At 38.1% G+C, this 15,097-nt stretch overlaps 1 protein-coding gene across 3 annotated transcripts in view; it reads right to left on the reverse strand.

The window, feature by feature from the left end:
* Positions 1-15,097, reverse strand: part of SPTSSA (serine palmitoyltransferase small subunit A) — a 188,191-nt gene that overhangs the window by 16,854 nt on the left and 156,240 nt on the right. The window contains exon 4 of one of the 3 annotated variants that reach the window (XM_072838231.1): positions 4,880-4,962. The exons of the other annotated variants lie outside the window; for them this stretch is intronic. Within the exon in view, the coding sequence (XP_072694332.1) occupies positions 4,880-4,962 (83 nt within the window). The remainder of the gene's footprint in view (positions 1-4,879; positions 4,963-15,097) is intronic. 3 annotated transcript variants of the gene reach the window in all.

Consider the following 15,097-nt stretch of genomic DNA (forward strand, 5'->3'; position numbering starts at 1 on the left):
TCTTCCCACTGGCATTGGAGTGAAAGACCTTGAGTAACAGGCACTAGAAATTCTCTGACATGGTGAAATAATCTTTAAGTAGAAGGGGGAACCAGTCTTGGAATAGGTAGAAATGAGATCAGGACATCTCTTTCCTCCTTAGAATCAGACTATGGGTCCTAAAGAAGGGAAATTATCACCTTACGAATGCCATTCTGAAGCAGTTCCGGGTCTTTAAGGAATGCAGAACTTTGACTTGATCAGAATTTAAAAAGGAATTGGGGAAGGAATGAGGGCAAGCATAGTTCATAAACATAAGGTTGCTAGATTTGGAAAATAAAAAAATATACCCAGTTAAATCTGAATTTCAGATAAGCAACAAACCATTGCTTAGTGTAAATATGTCCTAAATATTATATCCTAGGTTTTATGTGACAGTCCTAGGGGCTGTGGTGAGGGAAAGAGCTATGTTCCCCAGCACTTTCTGCAAAGAGGGAAAGAATTGGGACTTCTGGGGAGCCCCACGTGGATGCCAGGAGCTTCTGTGCACTCATTAATCATCCAGTTTTAGTTCTGATCTCTTACCCTACCAGGCAATTTCTAACCTCCATTTGGAGGAGATTAACAGCATGTTACTGTGAGGCTCTCATACCACATGTGCAAGGGCTTGTGGCCCCCAATACCTTAGGAGATCATGGAAGACAAATCTGTGGCATTAAACTCCACCTCTTCCCTCTGATCTTTCTGTATATCCTCCTCCCTCCCCTCCCCTCTCCCTTACTGTATAAGTGTCTGTACACCTGGGACTCGTGTGTGTGTGTGTGTGTGTGTGTGTGTGTGTGTGTATTCTGGATCCTATCTTAACTAGCTCCTGCTTAAATCTCTTGTCAGACAAAGACTTGAGGAACCTCAAAATGGACTACTCAATTCCCCATTGGGTTCCAAAGAACACTGGTTTTTTTTTTTTCATTGACTAAAACAAGGATCTCCCTTCCTCCAGCTCTGAACTAGCTATCCCTAAACTATAAATGTTCAATTACTTCCCAGACAGCAAATGCACATTTTCCTTCCTCCATGCTATATATTTTCTGTGGTTTGCATTATCGTTAGCTAAATACACTTGGACACTCTATTTACCTCCAGATGCATCTCTCAGACCTTTGTGTGACTTCTCACCCTCTAGAAGCAGCCCAGATAAATCACTGTTTAGCCATTTAGCACACAAAGAGGAGAAGATTCCAATTTTCTAGATAGGGCCATTTGTTTAATTTATTTTACTGCTAGGGAGTTGTGGAAATGGTGCTGATGTAGACTGGGAAAGAACACCATCAAGCCCTCTAGGTTTTTGTCTCTTATGGGACAGTCCAAATGTTCTCACCAGTTTCTGTTATAAAAATGTTTTGAAAATGCCTTCTATTCCTTCAACTGGGTGGTAGGTTAATGAGTGAGTTCATTGAATTGTTATTCTGTATACCTTACACATACATTATAAATATTCTTGGCATTTATTCATTTGTTAATAAAAATTTTTAATGAAAAATCCACCCCCACACACAAAAAGAAATAAAATGCTTTAACCTTTATGCCAACTGGAAAAGCTATCACTTGGCAGAAAGCAAGTCAGAGTGTGAGATTCTTCACAGGTGGTTAAATTTATCATATATCCAAGAGACAGATCGTTGCACTAGGAAATTGAAAAACTTGGGTTCTAATCCCAGCTCTGCTGGTGGATAAGGTCATTAGTCAATAAATTCCTCAAAGACAGGAATTGTGTCCTGGCCACTATTTTCTTCTAGTTAATTTTTCAGGGATAAATTATATATGATATATTTGCCTAAAATATATAACATTACAAATATGGATGAAGTCTCCTTGTACCTCTTCAGTCTTTTCCATAAACCAAGAAATAACCACTATTATAATCTGATACGTATCTTTACCAGGCTATTCACCTACACTGCATAAATTGTGTAGTATTGATTTGGGAAGGATGTCTTTTTTCCCCCCACATAAATGGTCATAGAGTACATACAAACTCTGCAACCTGCTCTTTTCACTCTACAATATATTTTTGATATCAAGCCATGTTGATGTGGATAGCTCTAATATATTCCTCTGAGTTTCTTTGTAATATTTCACCATATGAACATACCAAGTCCTGTGTATTCACTCCAGGAACACTTTGGTTGTTTCCAATTTTTCTTGATACAAACAATCTTCATAGATACTGTCAAATTGTCCTCCAAAGTCAGAGATCATTTTACTATTCCCACTAGAAGTATAGGAAAGCAGCCCTTCTCCCATAACTTAATAATACTCAATATTAATAAACTTCATTGTTGCCATGCTACCAGGTAAAAATAAAGTAGTATCTTGTAGTTGTTAGGTTTTTCCCAAATGAACCCGGAGAAAGTAAAAATGGTAGAGCCAGGCAGTAGGTTCGAGTGTGCTTTAATGGGTTCCGTGACTTGGAGGGGCTTGAGTCAGGGAAGCCGCACCCAGGCAAGCCGCAGGGGGGTCTATAAAGAGTTTTCTGTGGGAAGATGGGGGCAGGGCGGCATTCCTATTAGGGCAAGGGTTACAGGTCTTTGTGAGCTAAGTTAGGGTAGGGAGACAAGGCAGCCTTATTGGGAGGTTGCTGGCCTGGGGGGCCTGGGGTTTTGAGGTCCCCAGTCTCGCCAGCCCAACAGTAGTGATTTTAATTTGCATTTCCTTTTTTAAAATTTTTTATTTATTTATTCATGAGAGAGAGAGAGAGAGAAGAGGCAGAGACACAGGCAGAGGAAGAAGCAGGCTCCATGCAGGGAGCCCCACGCGGGACTCGATCCGCAGTCTCCAGGATCACACCCCCGGGCTGTGGTCGGTGCTAAACCACTGTGCCACCGGGGCTGCCCTTAATTTGCATTTCCTTACTAGCTTACTGAGGGTGAACATCTTATCAAATTTTCCTTAATATTTTTTTATTAGAGAGAGAGAAAGAACACAAGCAGGGGGAGAGGGAAAGGGAGAGGGAGAGAATCCTGAAGCAGACTGCCCACTGAGCATGGAGCCCAGGGCAGAACTCCATCCCATGACCCTGGGATCATAACCTAAGCTTAAATCAACAGGCAGATGCTCAATCAACTGAGCCACCCAGGTACCTCTTACCAAATTCTCTTTAGCTTTTCATGTTTTCCTCTTCGGTGACTCCCATTTCTATATCATTTACTCATTTGTCTGTTGGTTTATTTGTTCTTTTCCTATTGATTTGTAGGGTTCTTTGTAAATTCTGGATACTTATTCTTTGTTATACATGTTGCTTTTATTCACTTTTCGAGACTCCCACAGGTAGCAGAGTATCTGGTTCTTAGTAAGAGGTAGTGATTATTTGTTAACTACATGAATAAATAAATGTTGCATAAACACACCACATACTGGACAATCACTCTGTAGTTCACAACATGGCTGTAGTATTTTCATTACAGTTGACCCTTGAGCAACACAGGTTTGAAATGTGGGACCACTTATACACAGATTGTTTTTGGTAAGCACAGCACAGTACTGTAAATGTATTTTCTCTTCCTTATAATTTTCTTAATAGCATTTTCTTTTCTCCAGCTACTTTATTGTAAGAATACAGTATGCAACACATATAACATACAAAATATGTGTTAATCAACTATTTATGTGATCAGTAAGGCATCCAGTCAACAGTAAGCTATCTATAGTTAAGTTTTGGGGGAATCAAAAGTTATACACTGATTTTTTACTGGGCAGGAATTGACACTCCTAATCCCCACATTGTTCAAGGGTCAGGTATATTTAGCTATGAAGACCACATAAGTAGTTACATTAAATATGATCTAGTAAATGCTATGCCCTACTCATTTCTCTTTTTTTTTTTTTCAAGATTTTATTTATTTATTTGAGAGAGAGAACATGAGCAGGAGGTAGAGGCAGAGAGAGAGGGAGAAGCAGACACCCACTGAGCAGGGAGCCTGACATGGAGCTCGATCCCAGGATCCTGAGATCATGACCTAAGCTAAAGGCAGGAGTTTAATTGACTGAGCCGCCCAGATGCCCCTGCCCTACTCATTTCTGAATTCCCAATTCTTAGGGCAGGACCTTCTACAGAATAGCCATTCAATAAAGATAAAATGAACTAAAAACCAAAATGGAAAAAATCTAAAGAGTATTCTCCCTCTCATGTGCCTGAAAAACAAATTTTCCATCCCATAATAAACTAAGTTTTTTTTTTTTTATTGTAATAAAGTCTGGCATGCAGCCAGGACAAAAGAATGTATTCCATTTCTGCTCAGTTCAAAATCTCTTGATCTCCACTGCAAAAATGGGAAATTAGAGCCAGAGTGGATACCTCACAAGAAAAGCAAATAAAAACAAAATGAACACTCTGAGCCACTTGACTCAGCATAGGGAATTCAAGTTAAAACCTGATCATTTCATCCACTGTTTCTTCTACTGGGACCAGGGAAAAGGCTCAGGGACCAGGCAGCTTCTCCCCTCGCCTATCTCTTCCTCCCTCTCTTCCTCCCACATCCTCATCTGTCCTTCTCAAGATGCTCCCAGGTTTTTTTTCTTTCCAGATTATTGTTCTTTTCTATATGGCATTGATCCCTGGATTTTCCTGGATTGTCATGATTTCTGTTGAAAGACTCTCACAGCAGAAACACCACCCACATTTATATACATATAAATATGTTTCTTTTCTTCTGCTTTCTTGCTCCATCAGGGTTCTGTGGAGCTATTTGGCTTAATTATTTCTGGCACTTTGCCCATCAAAATGTGCAATTCTTCAAAGGGATAGAAATGACAGTGAATCTGCCTCCTCCTGAGTAATTGAGGTTTTCATTTGAATCCTGTTGTCTTGGAAACAAGTGAGTTTCATTGAACATACACCTACCGTAATGGTTAAAACATCAGCTAGAGGCATGACTCCCACACAATCCATTCTCTGTCTTCCCCAACTCACAAGCTGGTTAGCTGCTGGAGTGGAAACAGACTGTGAGTCAAGACATCTGGATGCTAACCTTAACTCTGAACTATCCACATGGCTCTAGGCAGGTCATATAACCTTTTTAAGACTTTATTCCCTTATGAAAAAAAATGGGAATACTACCTCTTCTACATATCTCAGACACATTGTGAAGATTGAAAGAGAAAATAAATTTGAGAAGCACTTTGAAAACTAGCAAGGCATCCCCTAGCTCATCTACACTGGGATTAAAAGTAACAGGACAATTATCAGGGAAATGTAAGTCAAAAACAACAACCTAAGAAACAACAAGTGTTGGCAAGGATGTGGAGAAAGGGAAACTCTCTTACATCATTGGTGGGAATGCAAACTAGTGCAGCCACTCAGGAAAACAGTTACGGAGGTTCCTCAGAAAGCTAAAAACAGGGGCACTTGACTGACTCAGCCAGTAGAGCATGAGACTCTTAACCTCGGGGTTGTGAGTTCAAGCCACAGTGGGCATAGAGCTTACTTAAAAAATAAAAAGGTTAAGAATAGAACTACTCTATGATCCAGCAATCAGTACTAGATATTTACCCAAAGAACACAAAAATAGTAATTCAAAGGAATACATGTACGCTGATGTTTATAGCAGCATTATCTACAATAGCCAAATTATGGAAATAGCTCAAGAGTTCATTGACTGATGAATGGATAAAGAAGATTTAGTGTATACACACACACACACACACACACACACACACACAGTGGAATATTACTCCACCATAAAAAAAGAATGAAATGTTACCATTTGCAACGGAATGGATGGAACTAGAGAGTATCATGCTAAGTGAAATAAGTCAGTTGAGAAAAACAAATACCATATGATTTCATTCATATGTAGAATTTAAGAGACAAAACAAATGAGCATGGGGGAAAAAAGGAGAGAGAGAAAGACAAACCGAGAAACAGACTTAACTCTAGAAAATGAACTGATAGTTACCAGAGGGAAGGATGGGGGGGGGAGGTGGGTTAAATAAATGAAAGGGATTAGAGAGTGCACTTGTGATGAGCACCAGGTGATGTATGGAAGTGTTGAATCATTATATTGTACACCTAATACTAATGTTACACTGTATGTTGACTGAAAAAAATTTTTAAACTTTTTTTAAAAATAAAATAAAAATTTTAAAAAGCACCCACTGAGACTTTGACTACTTCCAGATCTTGTTATCAGAGCTTGGAGCTTTCTAGGAGCCAAAGGAACACTCCAGATCTCAGATTCAGATTCCTAGGAAATTCTAGTTTGGATCACTCACATCTGAAAGGGGCTGTGGTATACCAGACCTCTCCACATCTAAGCACTTTCTAGGAGCACCTTGAACACAGAAACCAACCTAGAACAATGAAAAATGTGATATCGAAGACTACATTTATGTCTTACTACACACATTTAACATGTGTGTGATCTTGGGTTAATTACATAACCTCTCAGTTTCCTCATCTGAACAATAGGAGACTTATACCTCTATATTTACTTTCCCACAACAGTTGAAGTTATTGAATTATATCTGTAACAAGCTTTTTTAGTTTTAAAGCAGTATACTGACATCAATTATTAAATCAGAAAGGCAATAGGGGCAGATCCTGGCTTTGCCCCTTCATGGATATGTGACACTTAAGCAAATTACCTTAAATATTCTGTGCCTCCATTTCATCTTCCAGAAAGCCTAGTTTGGTATGCCAGATTTTAAGCATCTAGCATAAATCAGCAATTAAAAGCAAAATGCCAAACCACCTACCAAAAGAAAACTAATGCACATTGTAGCCACCATGGGGTAAATTTACAGGTGTGGTTTTTCATTTAAAATATTAAACCAAATATGGGATGGTTGATAAAGTATAATCTCCCATGTAGTGACTTAGAGATGGCTCTGGAACCACACTTCTGGATTTATATCCTGACCCCACCTTTGATTAATTGTGTGCACTAGTGCAAAATACCTAACTTCTGGCCTCTCTTTCCTCACCTATAAAAGGAAAGTAATGATGTCACCTACTCATAGGATTGTTGTAAGAATTAAATGTTTCAATGCACTGAAAACAGTGTATAAGAACATAATAAGCATTAGTAAATGTTAGTCATTATTTTTCATCTCAATCTTTTTATATCTGCTATGTACCTGTCATCCTGCAAAAGCAGAAAGGATCCCCACTCAAAGTTTGATTCCAGTGTCAAAACTGATGACACCACAAACACATAGCAAGGCATATTTTAAAAAAAAAAAAAAGTGTATTACATATATAATTGAGATATCTGGGGGAAGGCAGGGCATGGCTCTCAAACAGGTCCAAAATTGCTTCAAGAACAAGGAAAGTAAACCAGTCTAGGTTTTGTGCGTGGCTGGAGTAGTGAGGAGTCTGGCATTTGTTTTCTCACATGTGACAGGTTGCTGTCTCCTGCCAGGGCCCGTAGGAGAACTCACTTTCTTATCAGCCTGCCCAGAAGTTTGCCCCAAAGGAAAGAGGAAAGAATAAGGCTTAAAAGTTGTTAGAAGTTAAATATCAAACAATAAGCTCTTCACATTTCTCCTTAAGCTTATAGTTAAACATAAGGAAAACATCTTGTTAGCAGCCACTTTTATCAAGTTTTAATTGTTCTTCAGCTAAGATTCTTGGGTTTTTTGATAGATAATTATACTATCAGTAAATAATGAGAATTTCCTACTTTCCCTTTCTAATAATTATGCCTCCAATATATTTTTCCTATCTTAATGCATTGGCTAGAATATACAAAATTAAATAATGGTGACAGGGAATATTCCCATCTTGTTTATGATGAGATGGCTTTAATGGCAATGTCTTTAATATTTTGCAGTAAGAATCATCTTACCGGGACGTCTGGGTGGCTCAGCAGTTGAGCACTTACCTTCAGTTCAGGTTGTGATCCTGGGGTCCTGGGACTGGGTCCTGCATCGGGCTCCCCATGGGGAGCCCGTTTCTTCCCCGGCCTGTGTCTCTGCCTCTCTCTGTGTGTCTCTCATGAATGAATAAATAAAATTTTTTAAAAAATCATCTTACCCATTAATTTGAGATTGATTTTTCCTACCATATTAAGAAAGTATCCATCCATTCTCTTGGTTTATTAATAGATGTTATCAGAAACAAATATTAATCTGTATTAAATGCTTTTATGAAATATACCATGATGAATTTACATCTTAACTATTTGTTATTATCTTGAATACAGAATTTTCCATAAATGAATGGAACATTTCTTCATTCAAGTGATTATTATTGGACACAGAATATCAGAAACTTAGACTTTAATCTTAGTTGTATTTTACTCCCCCAATCTAAAATTTATGAACTTAGTGTAATATTCACGAGGAGTAAAATTAAGGATTTTTCTTTTTTTTTTTTTTTTTTTTTTTGGATTTTTCTTTTCTATGTACCATATTTCAAGTAAGAGGAAAAATAAAGGACAACATAAATGTATTCTAAACCCTTATATAATCTCTTGTGGGATTCAAATGAAGGTTTCCAATTTTTCATTTCTAATTATTCCAGGACTCACTTGAGAGATGTTCATTTAGACTTTTATAGCCTATATAAAAGACTTCTAAAAATCTGGCTTCTTCTCAATCCTCAGGTAATTTTATATGCTACCAACAATTTGCGTTATCTCTTTTGTTTAAAATAGAAGAGACCACTCTAGCCAACCCAAATGCCATGAATGCAAACTGAGAACTGATACCACTTCCTGAAGGCCAGTTGAAGTCCTTAGTATGTGGCAGATTCTTAATCAAAAAGAGTTTGCTACAGGGGATCCCTGGGTGGCCCAGCAGTTTAGCGCTTGCCTTTGGCCCAAGGTGCAATCCTGGAGTCCCGGGATCGAGTCCCGCGTCGGGCTCCCGGCATGGAGCCTGCTTCTCCCTCCTCCTGTGTCTCTGCCTCTCTCTCTGTCTCTCTCTCTCTCTCTCTCTCTCTCTCATAAATAAATAAATAAATCTTAAAAAAAAAGAGTTTGCTACAAAGCAAAACTCTCCCAAATCCTCAGGTATTATGAGGACAAATATGAAGTGCAGGATGAGACTCAGATTTCCAGCAATGGGACACAGGGAATGAAAATGAGGCTCAGAGAAGTTGAGTAACTTGACCAAGGTCACAGAGCTAGTAAATGGCAGCACCAGAGTTGGATCACAGAACTGTGATCCAACAGTTGACTCTAAAATCATATAGGCTTCATGCCAGGCTAAGACTAGAGAACTCAGGGAACATCTACCAAAAGCTCATTGCCAGGGACTATTTGACTATTACTTAAAGCACAACACCTACTGTCTTATTTAGGATGTTTTCAGCTGAAAATAGCAAGAAAACCCAAGTACAAAGGCTTAAGCACAGAAGTCTAAGGTAAGGCAGCTACAGCATTGGTTCATGGGTGGCTAAACATCATGGACATATCTGGGCTCCACTTTCAGTGTTTCTTGTGGCTTTCTTCCTAATGGTCAGAAAGAATAGTACCAAGTACCAAGTCTCACCCAGTAACATCCAAAGCAGGAAAGAAATCTTCTCTGAGTTGTGACACTTATTAAGTGAGGAAAACTTTCAAAGTCCCCCAGCAGGCATCCCCTTATATTTCACTGGCCAGTGTTGGGTTTGATGCCCACTCCTAACCGCTCACTGGCAAATGCGAATTACTACAATTGACTCAGAGTAATCATTATTTTCTCCCTGGAGCTAGGAAGGGTCCCACCATTCCTGGGGCATATGGCCACCCAGTACCTTAGCAAAATGGGGTTCATTGGCAGGAAAGGGATAGAGGAGCTAATGGTGTGCAACTAAGTGCTGCTACATTCACATCACTGTCCTCATCCTCAGAGGTCCCAATGATTTGCTTTTGCCTTAGTTTCCCTGCACTTCGTATACTGTTATTTCTGAGATGGGAGTTCCCAGGGTAAATGGAAAAGATGTCCAATCCATTTCTAACCACCAATGGCAATGAGTCGACTATGTAATGAAGCAATGAGGAAACTAAATGAAATAGAGAAACAATCATAAGTAAAGATGACTTCTTAAAAGAAATCACAGTAAAACATGCAGAACACAAGCTGCTGGGGGTCTGAGGGGCTCTAAATCCAAATAAAGAGCTGAATTTCTTACATAAATCTTTTTTTTTTTTTCTCTTTCTTTTTTCTTACATAAATCTATGCAAACTCTAAACCTACAGGACAGGTGTGGCAGGAAAACTTCACAAGGTCTATAGACTCCAGCTAGGCATTATACCGAAGACAGAAAAAGCGAACATAGGGAAAGCAAGAAAATAATAATATTTCATCCATATTATAATTATATTCAATGAAATTCAATAGACACTAAGCACCCACTAACCTCTTCAATACCCCCAAGCAACATGCTGAACTATGCAGGAGCACCAGGCATGAATCAGACAAGGTGTCTACCTTCAAGGAGCTTACGATGAATAAATCATACACTTGTAGGAAAATCCACATTAAGCAAATTGGTTTCCTCCCTTGACTTTTGGTGAATTTAATTTGGCTAAATGACTTTGGAGAATTGATCTTCAGCAAAGCAATCTGCTGTCCATACGAGCAACTAACTTTAGAATGTCATACATAATATACAATGAATACAAATAAGCTGTTTTGGTTGCAGAGAAGTGGGAGGAAAGAATTTCTTAGGGGACATTTGATGGGTCTTGAGGAATGAAGGAGTGTAGCAGACTTAGAGGGAAAGAGAAGAGTGCGACATGGATGTGAAGTGATATCAAATTCCAGCACTTGAGCAGATCCCCTATCGACATTCCCTCAAATGAACAAAAGAAGTATTTTAAGTCCCGCTCTCTTTTCAAAAATGACTGTCCTCGTTGGCCAGAAGCAAGTGCCATTAACAAACCTGCCAAATTAAACCATCTCTTTTTCAGTGGTTCCAACCCCAGTTTGCTCTCCTGTTTGCCATCCTCGGCTTTTCCTATCTGCCACCAACTCCCACTAAGTCGAGAGGACGTGAGTGGCAATCATTGGCACTCAAGAATATTCCTCAGACTGTCAATCCCTACCCAAGCCTATACAAAGGCAATGAATCAGTAAGGCCATATAATTCCCTCACTTTCCCAGTTGGAGGAAAGCCCTTCACGATCCAAGTCTGGGATTCCTTTTCCCAATTTCTTGTGATTGTTACAGCCCTTTATAGAGAAAAATGGTCCGTTCTTGAAGTTATTCAAATAAAGTCAGCCTTCTCTGGCCTTTTATCAGAGGAGGATATACAGCACCCAAATTCGATAGCCAGATGGCTAAGGTTTCCGCACATCCGGCACTTTACAGTGTCACTCAAGTGTATCATTTTTTTTTTCTAAATACTTTTTTTTTCTCTTCCTCTGTTTCTCTCTGCATTGGAGCCTCCACCCATGAAATTGAAAGATTTCTAGTAGAAATTCCTTTGTTGCATCAGCTTTGGAAATATGGATTACAGTATTCTGTGAAAAACATTTATTACCCTGAACTGTGACTCAGACATTGTTGCATTTCTGGGGTTATAGATTTTCTTTCAGCTAAACTAAGGCTCTAAGTCACAGTGACAGTTGTAATGTGTGTAATACCACAGTACCAGATTCTATTACACACATATTTTTGCTAGAGGTTTACGATGTTAAAAATATTTCTTCTTTTTTCCAATACCTTTCTGTACCTGTTGTGTAAATATATTAGAACCTATAACACCAAAGTCAATTTCCAGATGAAATGTGCATAACAACAGTAGTTTGTCCCTTAAAGAAAAAAAAAAGCGTGTGGGGGCAGGGGGGTGCTGCAGACAAGCTAATGATATTCAAGCACAATATTGAATTGTAATAAAAGATGAATGAGAGAAAGTGTGTGTCATTGTGAGGGATGGAGAAGGTTACAGAAAGCTGAGGACAAGAAAGGATTTATCATGGATGTTGCTGCAGGCATTGTGTTGAGAAATCTGCGGGCTTATTTGGAAGTGTATTTTATGGGAAAATAGAGCAGTCTACAGAGGAAGGAATTTCTAAAGATTACCTTTTATACAAATTTAAGATAAAACTTAAGAAATATGTGAGAGAAATCTCAACTGATTCTCAAGGGAGTGGAACTTCCAATTCATCAGTGGGTCCTGTCAATTCCATAAATGCAGGAAGAGATCTTTGTTAAAGTGCCATTGGTACTGTAATTTTTCAAGGTAGGTGAGAAAAGCCACACATAGAAAAATGAAGTGTACTTAATTAGCACACCCTCTTGCAAAACCTTAATCCATTAGAATTATGCCAACAAATCCTTCCGCTTTTCTTTAGAATCCAAATTTTATTTAACACTCACAACAGTTCTCCTGGGTATTTAACCATATATCTCTTTCTCCTATAAGAATCCAGTGTGACTAATGCTTTTATGGGGGGAAAAAAATCTGATAGCAGTTGATTAAATCACCTGATGCAGAGAGTTTGAAAAGATAACAAGACCAGAGATATTCAGAAATTCCTTCTATTGGCTAAGTTTTAACTTCTTATACTTTTTTATCTTCCATTTAATCAGTAATAAAAAAAGCAAAATTAACCAAGTTGCACGTGATCTTCCCTTCCATAGCTCCTACATTCATGTGGAAGTGGTGAATAATAAAATGATCTCAAGGAGACAGAATGCAAAGAACTAAGAGACAGACCCAGTCAGCTCCATAATCCTCAGCACAATAATGTTCACCTCAGAGCTTGTTCTTCTTCACAAAAGAAAGAATGATTACAATTTTGTCTAATTTCAGCTCACTCGGTAATTCCTAAAAGAAAACTTTGGAATGATTGGGCTTTAGTTTTTTTGTGGTGTTTGTTTTTTGTTTTGTTTGGAGGGAGAATCTAGTTTCTCAAGGTCCTGTTTCAATTGTAAATCCAGAATTCCATAAAAAGAAAAATATTAAAATTCCTGTAATGGGTATCAAGTGCCGTAAAAATATGTATGCCCTTTGATCTAGTAATTCTACTTAGATGAATCCTGCTACAGAAAATTATCTAAGATACAAAAATACTTTATATGCAAAAGTATTTTATTTACAAAAATATTTTATATTTCCAATACGGAAGGAGGAAATACTCTCTTAGTTACCTAATTGATAGCCACATTCCTCCTCTTCTTTCCTTGATAATTCCCTTAATAATTTGTTTGAGTGGAATTGGCACATCCTAGAGGTAAATCATGGCAATGATTATTAGTCCAAGAACGTATGAGACCCAGTTCTGTTCAAGGAATTTTAAGAGAAAGCTTCCTTAGAGGATTCCCGAAATAGAATTCCTAAATCAAAGGGTATATAAATATGTTCAAGGCTCTTATGGCTTGGCAAAGTTTTCCTCTCTTCCTCCTCCTCCAAAAAAAAGTACATTGTTAAAAAAAAAAAAAATTCCTTTCTATCTGCCCTCTTGCTTCCTACTTATGATTCAACTCTGAAGAAACATGAAGTTCAGAAATGTGGCAGCCATTGTGAAACTATTATGGAAGAGCCTGTGAATCACAGATAACGGCCTATCACCCTGATCAACTCTGGAGCCATCTACTTTCAAACTACACTTCAAAAGTATTCTAACTAAAATATACCTGTGTGATAAAATATTACAGATTTTTAAAATAATGCTTATGAAGTTTTTTGACATGATGAAAAAGCTTATGACATAGCATTAACTAAATAAAAGACTGGCAGGTTACAAATCTGCATGTAGAATGCAGTATCAGCCATGTGCAAATATGTATGGAAAAAACTGGAAACGGACAACAGAAAATGTTACAAATATTTGCTTCTAGATGATGGGATCATAAGCCATTTGTCCCTCTGCTTCTCTGTGTTTTCCTGTATTTTCCAAATTCTATACAGTTTCTATTAGTTGTACTATCAGAAGAAACAAAGACAAACAATAGACTCCTATGAGATCAGAGAATTAAACTAAGATATTATATACCAACTCAAAAATAGTACCAGGGAAAAAATAACCAAGTATCATTTTCTAGCCTAAGAACCATGAATTGTGATAATCTCCAAGACCTTCCCTTATCTTTGTAGCAGGAATGGGGAGTTTGGGGGTGTTGTTCAATCAAGTACTATCTCTGATAACTAGATTATCTAATCTCACCAGTAACAAAATAATCACTTTTTCTTTTAGAATAATAAAATTGATTTTATTATTTTTACAAAAGCATCTCTTGCTCTTTGTGGGGAAAGAAAAAACACCACCACACCACTCCTTGGAAGTAAACACTATCTGTGGATCAGTGCGCATTTTCCCATAAATAACAATAAATGAACTTTAAAAGAAAAACAAAAAACCACAATCTCTAACTATGTAAGTTCTTACAAAAGTTGCCTCTCCTCACCCTTGGCATTATATGGTAGACATTTTTCTATGTCCATATATAAGATTACCTCATTCCTTGTAATGGCAGTGTAGTGTTCTATTGAACAGGAGTACCACAATTTATTTAATGGACATTATGGTTGTTTAGAATTTCTATTACTGAGCTTGAAGGGACTATCAATAATACTCCTCATATTCCTATTGGATTCTAGAATAATTAAAAGATAAAGACATAGGATTTAGATATAGAAATCAAATATCACTTCCATTACTGATGTAAGTAGATTCTGGAGAACATGACTTCAATGTGAGAGCCAAATAAGATTGCTAGTAAGATCCCTACCACCACCATCAGCATTTGACTTAAACCCCAAAACTGCAGGTTATCCCAAAGGGCAGAGGTCATCCTATGATCAAGAGCTGATAAAAGCACAACTTCACACAGGCAAATCCAATCAAGGAGAGGAGGAGGAAGGAGCCAGAGAAAAAGTGCTCAGCTGTTTGTCCCAAACTTAAAAACAGTTTCTCCCTCCAGGCTTAGGGTAGGTGAGGAGATGGGGCAAAAGGACAAGAACATTAGTCGGGTGGACCTCCCTCCACGTGCAAACATGAAGCCTGGAGAAAGGATGGCTCTGCCCTCACTGTCCCAACTATTACAATTATAGTGAATATCCTCGTACAAATAAACTTGTGCTACTATTTCAGTTCTACTGCAGGACAAACTCTTAGATTGCTAGATCAAAAGATAAGTCTATTTAAAATCTCAAAAGGCATTTCAAAATTCCCTTCAAAAAAGTGGT

This window comes from Canis lupus, chromosome 9 (assembly GCF_048164855.1).
Source record: "Canis lupus baileyi chromosome 9, mCanLup2.hap1, whole genome shotgun sequence".
NCBI lineage: Eukaryota > Metazoa > Chordata > Mammalia > Carnivora > Canidae > Canis > Canis lupus.